Source organism: Pongo pygmaeus, chromosome 11, assembly GCF_028885625.2.
Source record: "Pongo pygmaeus isolate AG05252 chromosome 11, NHGRI_mPonPyg2-v2.0_pri, whole genome shotgun sequence".
Taxonomy (NCBI): domain Eukaryota; kingdom Metazoa; phylum Chordata; class Mammalia; order Primates; family Hominidae; genus Pongo; species Pongo pygmaeus.
In genome coordinates this window covers 139,753,031-139,770,720 of record NC_072384.2, presented here as the reverse complement: position 1 = coordinate 139,770,720, position 17,690 = coordinate 139,753,031, and the positions used below count along the sequence as shown (strand labels likewise).

At 52.4% G+C, this 17,690-nt stretch overlaps 1 protein-coding gene across 15 annotated transcripts in view; it reads left to right on the top strand.

Moving 5' to 3' along the window:
- The window catches only part of HDAC4 (histone deacetylase 4), a 356,755-nt gene that overhangs the window by 246,829 nt on the left and 92,236 nt on the right, over positions 1-17,690 (top strand). For all 15 annotated transcript variants that reach the window (XM_054477421.2, XM_054477425.2, XM_063648197.1 and 12 more), the window contains 2 exons: positions 1,993-2,114; positions 15,053-15,184. In XM_054477421.2, coding sequence (XP_054333396.1) covers positions 1,993-2,114; positions 15,053-15,184 — 254 coding nt within the window. The remainder of the gene's footprint in view (positions 1-1,992; positions 2,115-15,052; positions 15,185-17,690) is intronic.

Sequence of the window (17,690 nt, the reverse complement as noted above, 5' to 3'; positions counted from 1 at the left end):
CAGGGCTGGGCAGGTGTGACCGGCCCTGACGGTGAGGGCCGCCCTCTTCTGGTGTCTGGAGGGCGGGTGCGCGGTGGGGCGGGCCCTGCATGATGTGCTCCTGGCGGTGAGCTGGGCTGTGCAGGAGGTGAGGTCGCTCCTGTGAGGTCTCTGGATCCAACAAGGTGGTCCAGTGGGGCGGCGCTGGCAGTTGGGGGGCAGGGCCCAACCCCTCCTGCACCTGCTGCTCTGCTCGTTTTAAGGTTTAACAGGAAAGTGGGGGGTTTAACGCTGAAGGCATCTCAGGAGATCAGAACAGTAAGAGAAGTTCTGTTAAATCTTAAACCAATGTAACTTTTGCAACTCCTGCTTCACTGTAAGCAAATCCTACCGTTCAAATATAATAATTTTTATTCCATTTATTTAAATTTATTATTATGTAAATACTGATCTTTTTAACTCATGGGCTGCATGTGCAAGTCACTCCACGTTTCCTATGAAGGAAAAAGTGAACGCAGAAATGGTCCCAGACTGTCACCTGGTGTCGAAGAAGTTTGGAATCAGGCAAGATCACATTCCCCATAGGATACAATCTGAAAATACTATTCGGTAGAGAAAGAGTGTTGCCCCCAGACCTTTTCATGAGACTGTGAGAGGATGGGCAGAACTACAGGGAAGAGAAGGGAGGCTTGCCCCTGCACAGGTGCAGACAGGCGTGTCCCAGCCCTGCAGTCCCAGCCTGACTGCTTGGAGGAATTCCCCGGGAAACAGTGAAAAGCTGCTTGGGGTTGGAGGTGTGCCCTGAGCAGTGGGCGGAGTTGGGGCGTGGCCTGAAGCTGCGCAGTTTTTGGGAGCTCCCTGAGCTCCTCCCGTGATGCAAGGCCCAGCACCCCACGGCCCAGGTGCCTGGGCTTGGCCCCTCAATTTTGTCTGTGAGTTCCCTTCAGCACATTCTTTGCACTGGTGTGCTCTCAAATATTTAAATGTACACCTGTACCCATTTACAAGCTCCCATTCTTAATTCAAATAACTCCAGGTGCATTGGTGTGCCATACTATGTATTCAAATAGTCTAACCAATTCCAAATAAGTAAGTTGGCAAATTTGTTTCTAGTTATTAAGCAGATTACACAGTTTAAAGACTCAGAATTTATTCTACTCAGCACAGTGTTTTAAGCAAGATGAGCTGTCAGTGCCATCAAAAAAGGCCTTGCTGATGGTCATCTGGGTGGCAGCCCACATCCCCCTCCTGGCCCAGGGCCCGCCTCCTCCGCATGTCCCTCCTCCGGCCATCCTCCTGGCAGACCGTTCCTGTCTTGCTTCCTGGAGGGTGTGGAGTTTACCCAGCTGTTCATACAGGAAGCCCCTTTCGTAGGTCAGCTCCCTGGGCACAGGGTATCAGTAGCTGCCATCCTGTTCCTCCCCCAGAGAGGGAGGTAACCAGGGTGAGTTTTGCTCTGGCGAAGGCGCAGATGACGATGGGTGCCTTCTGAGAGACAGCCCCATGGGCTTCTTCTCTCCAGGTGGCAGAGAGAGTCCCAGACATCACAGCATTTGTTCTTAGACCGTTTTTTGCCCCGTCTCGGCTGCCTATGAACTCAACCCTTGATTCCTTACGCAGCAGCCTGCTGTCTTCCTCTGCCTCTCCCCACCGGGGACAGGCTCTCTGAGTGGCCAGTGGTGGCCCTGGTAGAGAACTGACCGGGCTGGAGCCATCTGAGAGGACAGGGCCAGGTGGAGAACAGCCACCAGGAAAACAGCCAGAGGTGCTGCCCATCCCAGCCCCAAGCACTGCCGGCCCGCAGAGGAGGATGTGGGCATCGGATGTTTGCTTGCTTGTTTAGCATCCTGTTTGTTTCCATTTAATTTCAGCTCGACCCTAGGGAACAGGTGCATCTGTTGAGATGGGGCTGAGGTTTCAAGGGAAAGATCATCGTGTGTGGCTTCTCGGCTGCAGCGTGCCTGGGGCAGTGCCCTGGGCAAACTAAACCATCTGTCTTTGCCTTCTCTCCAGGAAAACGCAGCACAGTTCCCTTGACCAGAGTTCTCCACCCCAGAGCGGAGTGTCGACCTCCTATAACCACCCGGTCCTGGGAATGTACGACGCCAAAGATGACTTCCCTCTTAGGAAAACAGGTCAGTGCCCCAGGCATGCTGTGGGCCGGGAGGTCTCCTGCACAAGCACCTTCCATGCCACAAGCCACGCAGGGCCCACCGCTGTCTTCCACTTAGAGAAGGAATCACCTGCAGATTTTTAAATATTTGCTCCTTTCATTAGAGCATCATTTTAAAAAGATATCCCTAAGCATTTCCTTATTATTTATTCCAAAAGAAATGAACTTCATGCATGTACACCACTGCTGAACACTCAAACTCACTTTGAAAGCACACTCAGTTTAGTTTCCTTTGATGGTGTGTTAGATTTTGCCACACTGTGGGGCATCCCCGCAGTGGTCACAGGGCGAAGCAGTTCCTGCTGGTGGGCCATGTGCCGTCTGAGAGCAGCTGAGCCTGTGGCCTTCAGGGATGGCGCTGGGCAGTGCCAGCAGCAGGGCCTTCCAGGTCCCCAGAGTGGGAGGGAAATCTTTATGAGAAAGAAATTGGCTATGTCCTGCAGGGGCTATCCCAGCTGGGCTCAGAGTTACGCACCACAGTTCTGTTCTAAGCCAAGAGAGAAGGGCATTTAGGCACAAGCAGGTGCCTGGACCATCTTAGAAGCAGGGAGAGGCGGCTGCAGCAGTGTCTGACAAGTCAGGACGGACCCTCTGGGACTTTCTCAGGGGCCACGGCAGTGGCTTTAGATAATGATTAGGGTGGCTGTGGGCAGTGCGCTGGGGTAGCAAGAAGGGCAGGGGCCAGGGAGTGCCTTCCAGAGGCTCTGCCCAGAGAATTGGTGAGGCCAGGAGCTGGAGCAGGTGCTGAGGGCAGGCAGTGCCTCATCCCAGATATGGCCAGTGGATCCCACAAACTGCAAGACAGTGTGGGAAATCCCAAGGCATCCTCCCTAGGGAGCGGCTCTTGGAGATGAGAGCCTAGGGGTACCACTTTTTCTTGCTAAACAAATTCTCTGTTATCCAAAGGTTTTGGCCATTTCTGGGTGGAAACAATTAACGTAATCAGTCACACAAAGACTTCTTCACTGGAGCAATGAGGCTTTGTGAGGGGCTGCTGGGAGCCGTCTCAGGCCAGCCACGTCCCTGGAGCAGAGGGTCATATCAGGCCAGCTGTGACCCTAGAGGAGTAGCCCATATCGGCCAGCCATGTCCCTGGAGTGGTGGGCTGTATTGGTCCAGCCATGACCCTAGAGGAGTGAGCTATATCAGGTTGGCCATGTCCCAGGTGGAGTGGGCCATATCAGGCCAGCCATGTTCCCAATGGAGTGGGCTCTATTAGGGTGTATTGAGGCGGTGGTGTCCCTGGAGCAGTGGGCCGTATCGGGTCAGCCATGTCCCAGGTGGAGTGGGTCATATCGGGCCAGTTATGACCCAGGTAGAGTGGGTCGTATCAGGCTGGCCATGTCCCAGGTGGAGTGGGTCGTATCAGGCCGGCCAAGTCCCTGGAGGAGTGGGTCATAACGGGCCGGCCATGACCTCAGAGGAGTGGGCTGTCGGGATGGTGGAGGCGCAGCTGGAGTGGGCCGTGTCAGGATGGCCGTGTCCTTGCTGGAGTGGGCCATGTCAGGGCGGCTGTGTCCTCTCCGAGTCAGAGGCACAAGAACCCTGCAAACATGGACGCATTTCCATTTGGGCCATAAACCTTTATTGGGAAAAATGAACCTAGAGCTTCTGCTGCTTTGAGTTTCATGGGTGTGAGCCTATGGTTCTTACTGATGCTTCTACTGAGAATGGTCCCGGATTTCACCTGGAGAGCGCCCTAAAGCTTGACAGAAAGAACCAATTTAGAGATCAGTATTTTTTCCAGAAAGATGTGCCCAATAATATTAGGAGAGAATCTGTGGGCTGATTCTTAGAAATTGCCCTCCAGGTTCCCTTTCTGGGGACTGATGCTATTATTAATCAAATTCCGTCAACAAAACCAAAGTCCACGGTGAGTGGTGGGCCCTGTGCTGGGAGAGAGACTCGGGGAATGGGGAGGCGAGGAACGTTCCTACCCGGAAGAACCCTGCCCCAGAAACTGGAGCGATGCCGAGGGTGGAGGGTGGGAGCCCGGAGGTGTTGTCGTCAAGCGCTGTGGGTTGGATCTGTGCTCACTCATGTAATAGCTCTGTGTGCCCTGAAGCAAATGCCTTCCGTTCCCCTGGGCTCCATTTCCTCATCAGCACGGTGGGTCTACCCACACCCACATCCTCACGGCTGTGGCATGCACCCAGCCCCAGAGCCTCCTCTTGTCCTGTGAGTGATGGCTGTGGCACTCAGACTCCAGAGCCATGGACCCAGGAGGGAGCGTCCGGCGAGAGCACCAAGCCCAGCAAGTCGGCCCCATGTGGGGACGTGCCTTCCCAGAAACTCCCCATTTGGTGCCTTCCCACCAAGGGCCCCAGGAAAGGACAGCACACACCACCCATCCCATCAGGCCCCAGAGCAGTTCCTCAGCAGCTCCACACCCCAACTCGCAACAGAACAGCAGGGATGGGGGAGTCCTAGGAGCTGTTTGCACTGGCTCCTCCCCCATCCCAAACATCAGCACTACCTGGGGATCAGCCTCCTGTTCTAAGAAACAGAACCCGGCATGAGTACGTCACAGCAAGGAGGGCTATCAGTATGGGAGACGGCACACTGTCACGGCCCTGCCCTGCTGTTCACCATCAGAGGCCTTTCTCTCGTAGGCAGGCCCCCGCCATCTCTCGTAGTTTCCGTGGCCATTGGCTTCCTGTGCTGTCTTGTGTTTCTCTGGGGATGATTGGAAGCAAAGTCTCCAACACCTTCTACTGTGCTTCTAACCTTGTGATAGCACCACCCTGCAACTCCCCGCTTCCTTGAGAACGGAAGAGAGAATTCTCTTTTCGCACTCCGGGAAATGTTATTTAGAATACATAGTGCTCCAGAAGAACTTAATTAAGATTTGATTGCATTATCAGTTTTTTAAAAAGACATCACTACCACATTAATAACATTAATAACATAAAGATTTCAGAGAAAATGTTTAAACCACTTAAGAGAGTAGTGTGTAGTTACACACCCTGTATCACCCTTGACATATCTGTCTACTTTCAAACACGTGACATCGCTCATTCTAAGTAATTTACATCTGTGCTTTTCTGCAATAATTGGTAATATGAAACACGTCATTAAATTTTAATTATGAAGTTCCTTGAATGAACTGAAATAGTCTTTAATAATTGTGATGTAGACTTAAATAATTATAGGATTTTGACTTTACATTAACTTATCCTGACCTGGCACACAGTTTGCCCATTTCTCCATCTCTAAAGGGCGATTGTATGACCTGTGAACATGTGAAAAGCTTTGCCACTGTCTTGTGAATTTCATCATTACCCCATGCATTTTTTGCATGTCCTTTGCTGGCTCTGCTGACAGGTCACACCTGTACCAGCTCAAATGTCTAACCTCCCTGGTGAAAGCAATGCAGTGACTCCTATTCTGAGTCTGGGCATATTCTGGGCATTCACGTCACCTGTGCCTGCGGGCAGGCCCAGGTGCCTGAGTTTCTGCCCAGCTCCTTCACCTGCCACCTTGGGACCTGGGGAAGCTCTTGAACCTCTCTGTGCCTCAGTTTCGTCATCTGTGAAATGTACCTTTAAATTGCTTCTCTCCTGGGGCTGTCATGAGATGTGAATGAATTAATATATTTGCAAAGTCCTTCGAGTAGGACCAGATCAAGGTCTGCTCTTGTTTCTCTACGCTGTTAGGGTGTTTTTGATTTTTTTCTCCATCCAATGACTGGTGACTGCCGGACCCAGCATCCCCCCACCTCCTTGCCTCCATGCCCACAGTTCAGGTAGAAACCAGCAGGAGCCACTCACCTCCACTTAGGGAAGGACCACAAGGATGGGAACACCAAGATTTATACCCAAAATCTGGCCAGAAGGACCCATCTTGCTCTGTTGGCTTTTCAGGGCTCATCTCCTGGCTCCTGGCTTGCCTTCACCTGAGTGCCATCTCCCAGGAGGAGCCTCCACCGCTGGGCTTGAGAGTCAGACCCCTCTACCCCGGGCCTCAGGTCCAGCAATTCCTGCCAGAGGCCCCGCCCCTTTCCTGGGAGATTGGCAGCAGGGGTGTCTCCACTTCAGAGGTCTTCACCTCCCGCCAGATTTCGGCCCAGGGTGAGGTATCTGGTCCCTTCCCATGTCTGTGCAGCCTCAAGGGTCACCCTGACTTTGGGTTTCTGCAGACTCGTGAAGCCGCCAAATGTGTATTTTTAAATATAGTCATAAGAGACAGAACTGTGGATCACTGTCACGGACATAGGACGCTGGATCTTTCCTGCACTGTGTGGGTGTCAGATGGCTTCACCAGAAACTGCATTTAAACAGAGCCTTCGAGTCCATGTTCACACTGAGGAGTGGAGGCTTTTCCACTTTTAAAAGCAAGCAATGTTTTGTCATTTTGACGATGTTGAGGGATCTTATTTTTCCCCAGTAACATCTTCATCATAATCTTCTTAAAGATATTAGTCACCGTGTATTTCTTATAATGACTCTTAAATTTTCCCCTCATGTGACTGCTGATAGATGAAACGAGGCCGAAACAACTAACTGTTGTCCAGCCAGCACAGTTTGTTCCCATTTGTCAGCAGCTTCTTGGGCCTGAGCACTGAAAACCGTGCACTCCACAGCACTCTTTGTCCAGCATCCTCATGTGTCCCTGGGTACATGGTCCTAGCAGCAAACACTCTCCCCAGCACATGTTGGGACCCGGATGCTGGCCTGGGCTGTGGCACTGCCATGGATTGTCCTGGCTCTTTTAAGGAAGCAAAATCCCAGAGCTCACGTTCGGTGAGAAGTTGGTAACTTCAGCCTTGTTCCGGCATTCTCTAGCCTGCCTGGTAGGGCTTGGTCCCCACCGTTGGGTGTGAATTGGGAGGGGGCTGGGCTGGTCCTAGGGACCAAGTTCTGATGGCCCCTGTATGGATCATGGATCTGGGCAGTCAGTCAAAGATCCTGGGCTCCCCCTGCACTTGCCTCCATGGTCAGACTTGAAAAGTGTTCATCTAGCTCTGCCCTCCTCACCTGGGGCCTTCTGAAACCAGTCGCTCAAGGTCACAGCTGCCCATGGGAAACATCCATCCATTGCTTAGATGTGCAGATAGGGTGCGTTTTCCTCCATTTTGGGGGGAAGCTGTCGCGCTTGGTGAGGAAGAGCACAGGGCCTGTGGCCAGGCTGGCGCCCACGACGCCGTGTCCTGGGCAGATGAGACGACCTCCCATTTTGTCTGCCGGTCTGCAAGGTGGGGCGGTGGGCGTCCACTTCATGGCTTCACGGTTCTTTCATTAGTCAAGCCCCACAGCTCGTCAATAGGCTCATGGCTTTCTCCCTGTGTACCAGTGACCTGAATAAAGTTACAAGTGTTTGTTCTTATCCATGTGTAGAGTAGGCTCAGGGTACTGTGAAATAGGACAGAGTGTGTTTTCCACCCTGACATCCATCCCTGAGTTTGGGAAGGGGCTCTCTGTTTGCCTCTGACCATTGCTTGCCATCCCTTGTTCTAATGCAGTTTGCAGAAACTGCTGGAGAGGGGTGGGACCAGGAAGAAATGGGCAGTGCCCACACTTCCTGCTGCTGTCTGTAAAGGTGTAGTACATAATTCAGGAGATGCAGTGTGGTGAGACTTCCTGCTGCTGTATGTAAAGGTGTGGTATATACTTGAGGAGATGCAGCATGGTGAGATTTCCTGCTGCTGTATGTAAAGGTGTGGTATATACTTGAGGAGGTGCAGTGTGGTGAGACTTCCTGCTGCTGTATGTAAAGGTGTAGTATATACTTCAGGAGGTGCAGCGTGGTGAGCATCCCTTCAGCTGCCGCTCAGGCAGTGGCCGGTGGAATCTGTTGTTCTTTGAGCTGCCTTTGAGCAGACAAGAAGAGGGTTAACATCTGTAGTGCCCTCCCCCAGAGCCAGCTTAGCTGAGCTTCCTGCTACCAGATAGGCAGCCTCCCCCCGGGATTCAGGGGCTCTTGTGCCGGGCTGGGTCCTCCATCAATTTCGTGTTCTTAAAAAGGGAGCGTGAGTGTATTCAGAAGGTTCTGAAATAGGCTTTGTTGTGCTTTTCCAAAAAATTTAGAGGGATGGTGAGTATGGTTAAATATTAGGCAGTTTCTGTGTCAGGAACAGTGGGCCACCGAGGGCTCTGTGCCCCATCCTTCCAACTTTGACATCCATCAAACCTGAACTCCTCCTAATGTGGAAAGTACCCCAGGAGCTCTTGAACTAATTGTTTTCAAATACATATTTTTTCCACTGTGCAGTGGTAAAACGACACTGAGATTGACGGCAAATGAAATCTTTTCACTGAGAGGATTGAGGAGGAAAGAGCGTGGGGGAGAGCACACCACCTGCACGCATCACACGCGGCACCTTCTTTAAAAGAACCGCAAAAGTAATGCATGCTTATAACAAATTAAAACACATTCAGTCCACACACCCTGAATCGTACTTCCCAGAGATAGCTGCTGTTATTGGTTTGATATGTATCTGTCCAGATACCTTTTTCTGCCCATGTGTAGGGTGTGTATCTGTTTGTGTATCTGTGTTTCAGTGTGTGTATCTGTGTATCTGTGTTTCAGTGTGTGTATTTGTGTTTCTGTGTGTGTATCTGTGTTTCTGTGTAGGTTTCTGTGTTTCTGTATATGTGTATCTGTTTCTGTGTGTGTCTGTGTTTGTGTGTGGGGTATGTATCTGTGTTTGTGTTTATCTGTGTGTCTGTGTTTCTGTGTGTGTATGTGTATCTGTTTGTGTGTATCTGCATGTGTATCTGTTTGTGTTTCTGTGTATCTGTGTTTGTGTGTACCTGTGTTTCTGTGTGTCATTTCTCTGTATCTGTTTCTGTGTATCTGTATGTGTATCTGTGTTTCTGTGTGTGGGATGTGTATCTGTGTGTGTATCTGTGTATGTTTGTTTCTGTGTGTGTCTATTTTTGTGTGTATATCTGTGTTTCTGTGTATCTGTTTCTGTGTGTATCTGTGTTTGTGTACCTGTGTGTATATCTGTGTATGTACCTGTGTGTGTATCTGTGTTTCTGTGTATCTGTGTGTGTGTCTGTGTTTCTGTGTGAGGGGTGTGTATGTGTGTGTGTATGTTTCTGTGTGTGGGATGTGTATCTGTGTTTCTGTACATCTGTGTGTGTTTTTGTGTTTGTGTATCTGTGTTTCTGTGTGTGTGTCTGTTTCTGTGTATCTGTTTCTGTGTGTATCTGTGTTTCTATGTGTCTGTGTGTATATCTGTGTATGTACCTGTGTATCTGTGTTTCTGTGTGTGTATCTGTATGTCTGTGTATCTGTGTTTCTGTGTGTGTATCTGTGTGTCTGTGTGTATCTGTGTTTCTGTGTGTATCTGAGTTGTCTTGTTAACAAAAATACCCATTTTGCATTTTCTCCTCTACCTTTATTTTTAATTAATATTATATTGTGGCCATTATTACATTTCTACGTATGAAGCTCAACGCCTTTCTCTCAAGTAGTCTAAGACATAGATGTTAAGTTGGACTGTTTTCTAGTTACCATTTTGCCAGCAACTTTGAGCACCTTTCCTCACTATGCTAATATTTCTGTAGGAAAGGTTCCTGAAAATGGAGCTGCTGGTTCAGAGTATGTATGTTCCAAAACATTGAGCAAATGATACCCCCTCCCCAGCAGCCTGAGAGTCTATTTTCTCCAGCCCCCCCCCACACACACACAAGCAGGAGGTGGAGTTGCAGTTCATTCTAGGCAATTTGGCCGGTGATGAAGATGGCGAGCCTGTTGGTGTTTGAGTGAGCAGTGCCGTCACCGTCAGTCAAGGGCGGGCATGCCTGTGTGCTTCCCCCTCCCCAGGAGCACGTGAGCAACGTGCTTCGAGGTCGAGGGTGGCTGGTGCCCCAGAGCTGGGCAGCAGGGCTGCCCCGAGCAGGCCCTGTCTTCAGAGCCACCCTATGCCCAGCATCTGGAGCCATGCAGGGCACATGAGGCAGTTCCATCAATGCTGAATGGATGTTGTTTAGCGGCAATTCATTTACCTGTTCTTCTATCGGGCGTCGTCTTTTCTTGTTCCTTTGTAGGTACTGTTTATATGTTGTTTGCAATCCTGTGTTTTCATGTATTACAGAAGTTAGATTCCAGTCTGTCATTTGTCTTCTTAGAATTATCTTTTTATTTATTTATTTTATTTTATTTGAAACAGAATGTCACTCTGTTGCCCAAGCGAGACAACCTCTGCCTCCTGGGTTCAGGGGATTCTCCTGCTTCAGCCTCCTGAGTAGCTGGGACTACAGGTGCCACCACCACACCTGGTTAATTTTTTTATTTTTGGTAGAGACGAGGTTTCACCATGTTGGCCAGGCTGGTCTCAAACTCCTGACTTCAGGTGATCCACCCGCCTCAGCCTCCCAAAGTGCTAGGATTACAGGCGTGAGCCACCGTGCCCGGCCAGGATTATCTTTTTATTTTTACCGAAGTAAATAAACGTACATTCACATAGATCCCCACGATGTTCATGACAGGAGAGTGGCCGTCCCTGACTGCCTGTCCCGCCTGCGTCATTACAACGTGTGTCACATTCACAGCAGAACCAGCGTCCACCTGGACTGCATCCACCTCGTAGAAATTTTTCCGGAAGTTGATCATTTTCTTCATTTGCTTAGTTTCATACCTGCCTGCTATTAATTCAGGCCCACATTTCAGCAGACCTAGGAGACCCTGCTCCACACAGCAGGCCACCTGGTGCTTCTGGCCCCACTGCCCGGTGTGTGTGAATGGTCTGCTCCCCCGGCCCGGCCCCCGCCTCCTCTCCCGGGCTCCGTGGCCTCCTTTCTGCGGCCTCGTCATCTTGGTCATGCACATCTTCCAGTGGCTCTTGGAGAAGTCGTGTGTGGAGCGTGAGTTTTTGGAGTCCTCGTTTGCTGGCAAATCTCTTTATTCTGTCGCACTCTTGGTTGATCAGTTGGTTGGGACGAGTTTCCTGCAGGGTTTCAGGTCGTCGTCTTGCCCTCAATGTGGCTGTTGCCAAGTACAAAACTGTTCTCAAGGGCGAGCCTTTGTCCCCAGAGCTCTGAAGCAGTTTGGGATCCCGCAGGTGGGGGATTCTTGGCCTCCGTGTCCAGCTCCTCTTCAGCTGGAGAAGTAGGTCTGGAATTGCTGCTCATGATTTTCTCCACCCTGCTGATTCTCGCCTCTCCTGGCGTTTCCGATAATTTGTTGTAGGACCTTTGCACTCTCATTTTTCATCTTTTTATCCTTTTATTCCCCCTTCTGACAATTCTCAACTTTTTCTCCAGCCCCTTCCTTCTGCACTTTAGTTTTTGTCCTCTTGTCTTTATCCTCTTTAATATTTCCTTTGGTGTCACTTCAGGATTTCAGGGCAGAGCAGCTGGAAGCAGGTACCTCCTTCTCTCTGCAGTTCTGCCTGCACGCCCTGTCCCACGGCGATGTTGCGTGCATTCTCTGCTGCTAAATCAATAGGTTCTTTCCTCGCTGGCTGCTGGACGTTGCATCAGGCCCACAAAGAAACCGCCCTCCACACTCGTGCCAGGTGCACGCATGTCCCCTCTGTAAACCCGGCCGCTAAACAGTTAAAGCGTTCCGGCTCTGAGAGCCGCTTCACCTGCAGCTGACTCTCAGGATGTTTAAGTTGGGAGGAGCAAGCCTGTGTCTCCATCAGAATTGCTTCTGGCAGAAGGATGAAGACACCTGCTAGGCATTGGGCACTGCGTTGAATTTTAAGGTTGTGATTGGAATGTTGTATCGCCTTAACTAGTCATTTACTTGATTGGCTTCAGGAGAAACAATCCCACTTGCTCTCCCTGTTCCCTAAGGAGCAGACACTGCATTTGGAAGTACAGTTGGCATCCTTCCTGCCCTCACCCATACTTGGTGGGAGCAACTCTTCCATGAGGCCTCCGGCCTGATGCTTTGGTTCTGTCAATGTACCTGCAGCCCTCTTAGGGGTGGGATCCAGTTTCTGCAGTTCCTCCGCCTGGCCACATCGTGCCTGGAATGAGTGGAAGGCCCTCGAGGGCGGTGAAGGGGCTGCTGCACTGAGCCAGTGCATGTGCAGCCTCGACCCTCACCGTCACCAGGTGCTGGCTTACCTGCATCTTCCACTTTGGCTGCCTTTGGCAGAATTATTGGAGTTACAGGCATTGTGCAAGCTTTAAGACACATGCATTTGAAGGGCCGAAATTGTAGGTCCCTATGGCTGAAGTCAATCCATGAGATGCCCGGCCTGGAAGTAATGAGGGAGGGCAGGAAGCAGGAAGGCTAGCCACCCTGAAAGCAGGCAGTGAGCCTCGTGGTGTGCAGCTCCTCTCGGTGTGCAGCTCCTCGCGGTGTGCAGCTCCTCGCGGTGTGCAGCTCCTCGCGGTGTGCAGCTCCTCGTGGTGTGCAGCTCCCCCGGCTGCCTTCTGCCCCCTAGGGCTTCTCTGTTCTCCCCAGGAAGGCCACTTCATGTGCCCTGGGCAGTCTCCAGCATCCCCCTTCTCTCCTGGTCCACGTGCTGCTGCTCAATCCCCTCCCCCAGCCCGGCATCCAAAGCCCTGCTTGTCTGATAGGTTCTGCGGGGAAGTCAGAGTGCTGAATAGCCCACGGGGCAGGGACGAGCGGAGGGCCCCAGCCTCATGCCATGCTGTCCCCGGCAGTGCCGGCATGGTGTCCTGGAGCCTCCTGGTCAGCTGCAGCCACCCTGCAGGCAGAGTCGACCAGGGACGTGCAGTCGGCTAGAATCAGGGAGCCCAGGCAGGTGTGCAGGCTGGGAGGCAGAGGGCAAACAGGTGAGGGGGCAGAAGAATTCCAGATGGTGAGAAGGCTGCTGTGAGGAAGACAGGGCAGTGGGGCTGTGATGGGGGCAGTGGGGCTGTGGGGGGTCAGGGCAGCCTTGGGAGGAGTGTGGAGCAGAGTCCTGTGGAAGGGGAGTGGAGGGGAGGGGAGGGGAGTGGAAGGGAGGGGAGGGGAGGGGAGTGGAGGGAAGGGGTGTGGTGAGGCAGCCACCACGGGACTCTCCTCAAGAGTCTCTTGCACAAGGAGTCTGGAGTGCCCGGCAGGGCTGTGGAGGATCTGCCGCCTGACTGATGACCTGGTGGCAGCGTGATGAGCCCCACAGGGCCTGGGGGAGGCGGTGCACTGGGCTGCTGTACCACAGCCAGTCCATGGTAGCCTGGAGTGACCATGTCATGCCCGCCTCCCGATGCCACGTGTCCCACTCCATGTGGCAGGGCAGCCACTGAGGAAGACCTTTCACACAGGGCCAGGGACCCTGTGCTCTTCTGTGGGCGCACACAGCCCCTGCCTCTCAGAAGTGGCTCCTGCCCACCGTCAGCGGCTCCTGCCCCAGGCCCGGGGAATCCCTGCAGAGCCCATGTGGGTTTCAGTGGGGATCTGGTGGTGGGAGAAGAGGTACTGTTTTCTTGCCTAGTCATCAGCTGGGTTTTTTGGCTTGGACTTTTTGGTTTGGTTTTGTTTTTTGAATAATGGCAAGAAACCCAGCGTGGAAATAGAAGTGGAGCTTGTGAATCTACGCTTGCCTCGGTCGGTTGTGTTAGGCACAGAAGTGTGCCCTGGTCAGTAGCCCATGGAGAGGCCGGCTTATGGCTGAATCCGTCATCTGTCGTCATCCAGGTCCCCCGTGCCACAGCACAGAGGCCTCGCTCCCTGCAGAGGCTTAGAGTCTGGTACCTTCTCACGGCGCCTCTTTGGTTTCTCTGGGAAGGCTGTTTTAGGGAGCTTGCTTCTCCCACATCCTTCCAAGACCTGCAGAAAAACTGTCCCTGACTCGAAGCCTTTTCCAAAGTGGAGAAGGTCCTGGGCTGTCTACATGTCCCAAAGAATGAAGTCATGTTGGTCCCCATCGCCCAACCACATCAGTCCTGCTTCCAGGAGAAACTCCCATCTCATTCCTTGTTGCTCTGGAAGCAGTGCACTGCCTGTTCCAGAAAGATTAAGAACAGCACGAGTGCTGATTTTTTAAAAAGAAGTAAAATCTCCCTAATTTGCAAATCTACAAGTGGTAGAATCTTGAAAGTAGCCAAGTAAAACCTCAGAACTCAAAGGCTCGTGTGACACACGTCTCCATGGTGGTATTCTTGGCGCCATTCTGGACTCTGAAAGCCGATAACCTCTCCCGGGTGGGTTGGAGATTTCTTTGACTCCAGTTGCTGCCTTTAAATCCCTGGTGCTTCCCAAGGCGGGCCTCACCCCAGAGGTTTGGGTTCCAGATGCAGATGAGTTGGGGACCACGGTGGGCTGAAAGGTACAGATTCACCAGTGGCTCTGTCCACACAGGCAGAGCTGTTCACAGAAAACGATCCACGCCCAGTACCTTCACCCTGTGGTGAGATGAAAGGTAAAGCTGGCACAGATGTTGGGACGGGCTCTGCTGAGCCTCACCAGGTTGGGGTGGGGATAGCAGCCTCACGCTCTGGAGGCCTCACTGACTGACACAGCTGGGGCGATGCATAGGCGAGCAAGAAGGTGCAGCGTGGACACCATCCTCACATCCCTGGGCCCAGCCTCACATCCCTGTCAGTCTTTCTCTGATTTTAGAGCAACACAGCTATAAAGATAGGGGTGTATTATCTAGAAGAGCATTAGTTACGAGACATCGCCGTTAAGTGACTTCACACCTCAGCAGCCTCCTGCCACGCCCAGTAAATCAGCTTGTCAGTCCTGTTTCCATCTCCTGGTGAACACAGTGGTGGCTTGGTTCTGTGAAGACAGTGCCAGCGCTTGCATGATGCTGTGGCCACAGAAATTTATCCAAAGCACCAGATACGTTTTATTCGTTATTTGGGACTGATGAATGGGAGTTAGAATCCCCTGCTTTTTGAGTTCCCTGCACTCTCCCCTGCAGCAACATGGCAGTGTTGAGCAAATATTTACTCACCAGAGTGCATATTTTTTAAAAACCACCAACAGGATAACCTTGAGCCAGTGGTGTCTGCCTGGCTGTAATGACATCTCCTTTTCGTGCAGCTTCTGAACCGAATCTGAAATTACGGTCCAGGCTAAAGCAGAAAGTGGCCGAAAGACGGAGCAGCCCCCTGTTACGCAGGAAAGACGGGCCAGTGGTCACTGCTCTAAAAAAGCGTCCGTTGGATGTCACAGGTATGTCGGCTGAGCAGGTACACCCTTCCCGCTGTCCCCTCTGCCAGGCCTTCCTGCCATAGGCGGTTTCTCTCCGGAGCTTCTGAAAACCCACGTCTGCCTGACGCTGTCAACCCCCAGTGTGGTCCTGTTCCCATGGCGCTGGAAGTGCCAGGCCCAGGGGACCAGGTTTGATGACTCCGGCACGTCTAAGCCGGGCCCTGCTCCTGGCATTAGTGACTCAGAGCTGGTTCTAGGTGGGCTCAGGTGCGCAAGGGTGCCCCAGCTTGGCACTGCAGGAGATGTAGTCAGGAGCTTGAATTGAGGCTCCTCTGAAGGTGGGTCTTAACCAATCCCACCCTAGTAGTGGTGAATCACGTACCCTGCCCTGTTCCGCTGCCCCTGAGCAGTGTCAGAACCACCGGGGCATTTTAACGTCTTCCCACGCCAGAGCACCCATCAGCTGAGCAGGGGGGAAAGCAAGGAGTGAAGTTGCTTCAGCTTGGCCCTAGTGACGTGTCACGGTTGGCCCCATCTAGTGGTGGACACGCAGAAGGACAAGACTGGGCAGAGCCCCATCCTGAAGGCTCACCCGCCCCTCTTGAGGGCATATCCCCATCCAGAGGACCACCCATTCCCAACCACCACGAGGGTACACCCCCTCACCCCACTGCTCCTGAAATCACAGCACCAGGATAAAGGAGCTGCTTGGGGATGGCCTGGATAGAGGGGAGGTAGTCGACATGTTTGCACAACAGAAAGTGTTTGATTTGAAGGCCAAGGCTCATGGCAGCTGGTCTGTGAAAGGCACAGTTCCATTGAGCAGGCTGTTGACCTAGGGAAGGCTGGGAGGGGCTCCTGGTGCCATGCCCCGTGTGTGCGAACACTGGCATCGCATAGGGACTCTGCTTCAGCAGTGAGGTGAGAGCCAGACCTCCCCGCTAAATACAGGGCCCTGCCTGTTTCTTGTGCCCTGTCCCCTCTCTACTTAGGAGTTCTTAACCCCGGTGTAAGGGTCTGGGTCTGAATATTTGTGGATTTCTGTTAAAAGGTATCTGACATCTTCATGCCCAGGGGGAGCTCCATGTGTGTCATTTCTGATGTAGGTTTCTTTCCTCCGGCCGTTATACACACACAGACCCTTTCTACAGTCATCAAGAAATGTCATAATCTAAAGTTCCACTAAGTCTGACTGACTGGGGAAGATTCAGTTGAAAGGAGAAATCATGTGAGTTAAAAGCTTTCAAATTCCAATGCAGCCTTTTTTCCTATGAGCAGTGCCTTGCTTGGCCGGCTCGAATGGACACGTGAACCTTTGCAGTTTTTTTTGTTTTGTTTTGTTTTTTAAGTGTGCAGTGGGTGAGACGGAGTCTTCAGCAAGCTTCTTCTGAGTGTTAAAGCTGGTGTTCCTGTTGTCACCCAGTGACTACCGAGTGCTGTTTTTGAGTCAGCACTGGGCTGGGCGCAAAAATAGTGAGACAGAGTCCTTCCCTGGAAGGAGCTTATGATGTAATTTGAGCAAGCAGCACATCACATGTGAGACCATCCAGGAGCCATGTGTGACAGGGCCTGATCAGTGCTGTGCCCACCCAGGAGTCATGCGTGACAGGGCGTGATCAGTGCTGAGCTCACCCAGGAGCCATGCGTGACAGGGCGTGATCAGTGCTGAGCCCACCCAGGAGCCATGCATGGCAGGGCCTGATCAGTGCTGAGCTCACCCAGGCGTCATGTGTGACGGGGGCGTGATCAATGCTGAGCTCACCCAGGAGCCATGCATGGCAGGGCGTGATCAGTGCTGAGCTCACCCAGGAGCCATGCGTGACAGGGCATGATCAGTGCTGAGCTCACCTAGGAGCCATGCATGACAGGACCTGAGCAGTGCTGAGCTCACCCAGGAGTCATGTGTGACAGGGCAAGATCAGTGCTGAGCTCACCCAGGCGTCATGTGTGACAGGGCCTGATCAGTACTGAGCTCACCCAGGAGCCATGCATGACAGGGCGTGATCAGTGCTGAGCTCACCTAGGAGCCATGCATGACAGGACCTGATCAGTGCTGAGCTCACCCAGGCGTCATGTGTGACGGGGGCGTGATCAGTGCTGAGCTCACCCAGGCGTCATGTGTGACAGGGCCTGATCAGTGCTGAGCTCACCCAGGAGTCATGCGTGACAGGGCGTGATCAGTGCTGAGCTCACCCAGGAGTCATGTGTGACAGGGCCTGATCAGTGCTGAGCTCACCCAGGAGTCATGTGTGACAGGGCCTGATCAGTGCTGAGCTCACCTAGGAGCCATGCGTGGCAGGACGTGATCAGTGCTGAGCTGTGGCATAAAGGGAGCCCGTGCCGAGGGACCTAGGAGTTGGGTGATCAGCACAAGCCACTCTAAGCCAGCAGAGCTCTGCAGAAGGTGGCATTTGCACTGGGACTGGGCGGGTGAGTGGGGCTGGGGCAGAGAGGCAGAGGGTTGTGCATCTCCTGGCCAGCACTGGTACCAGGGAGCTGCCACGATGGGGAGGCTGCTCTGAGTGGA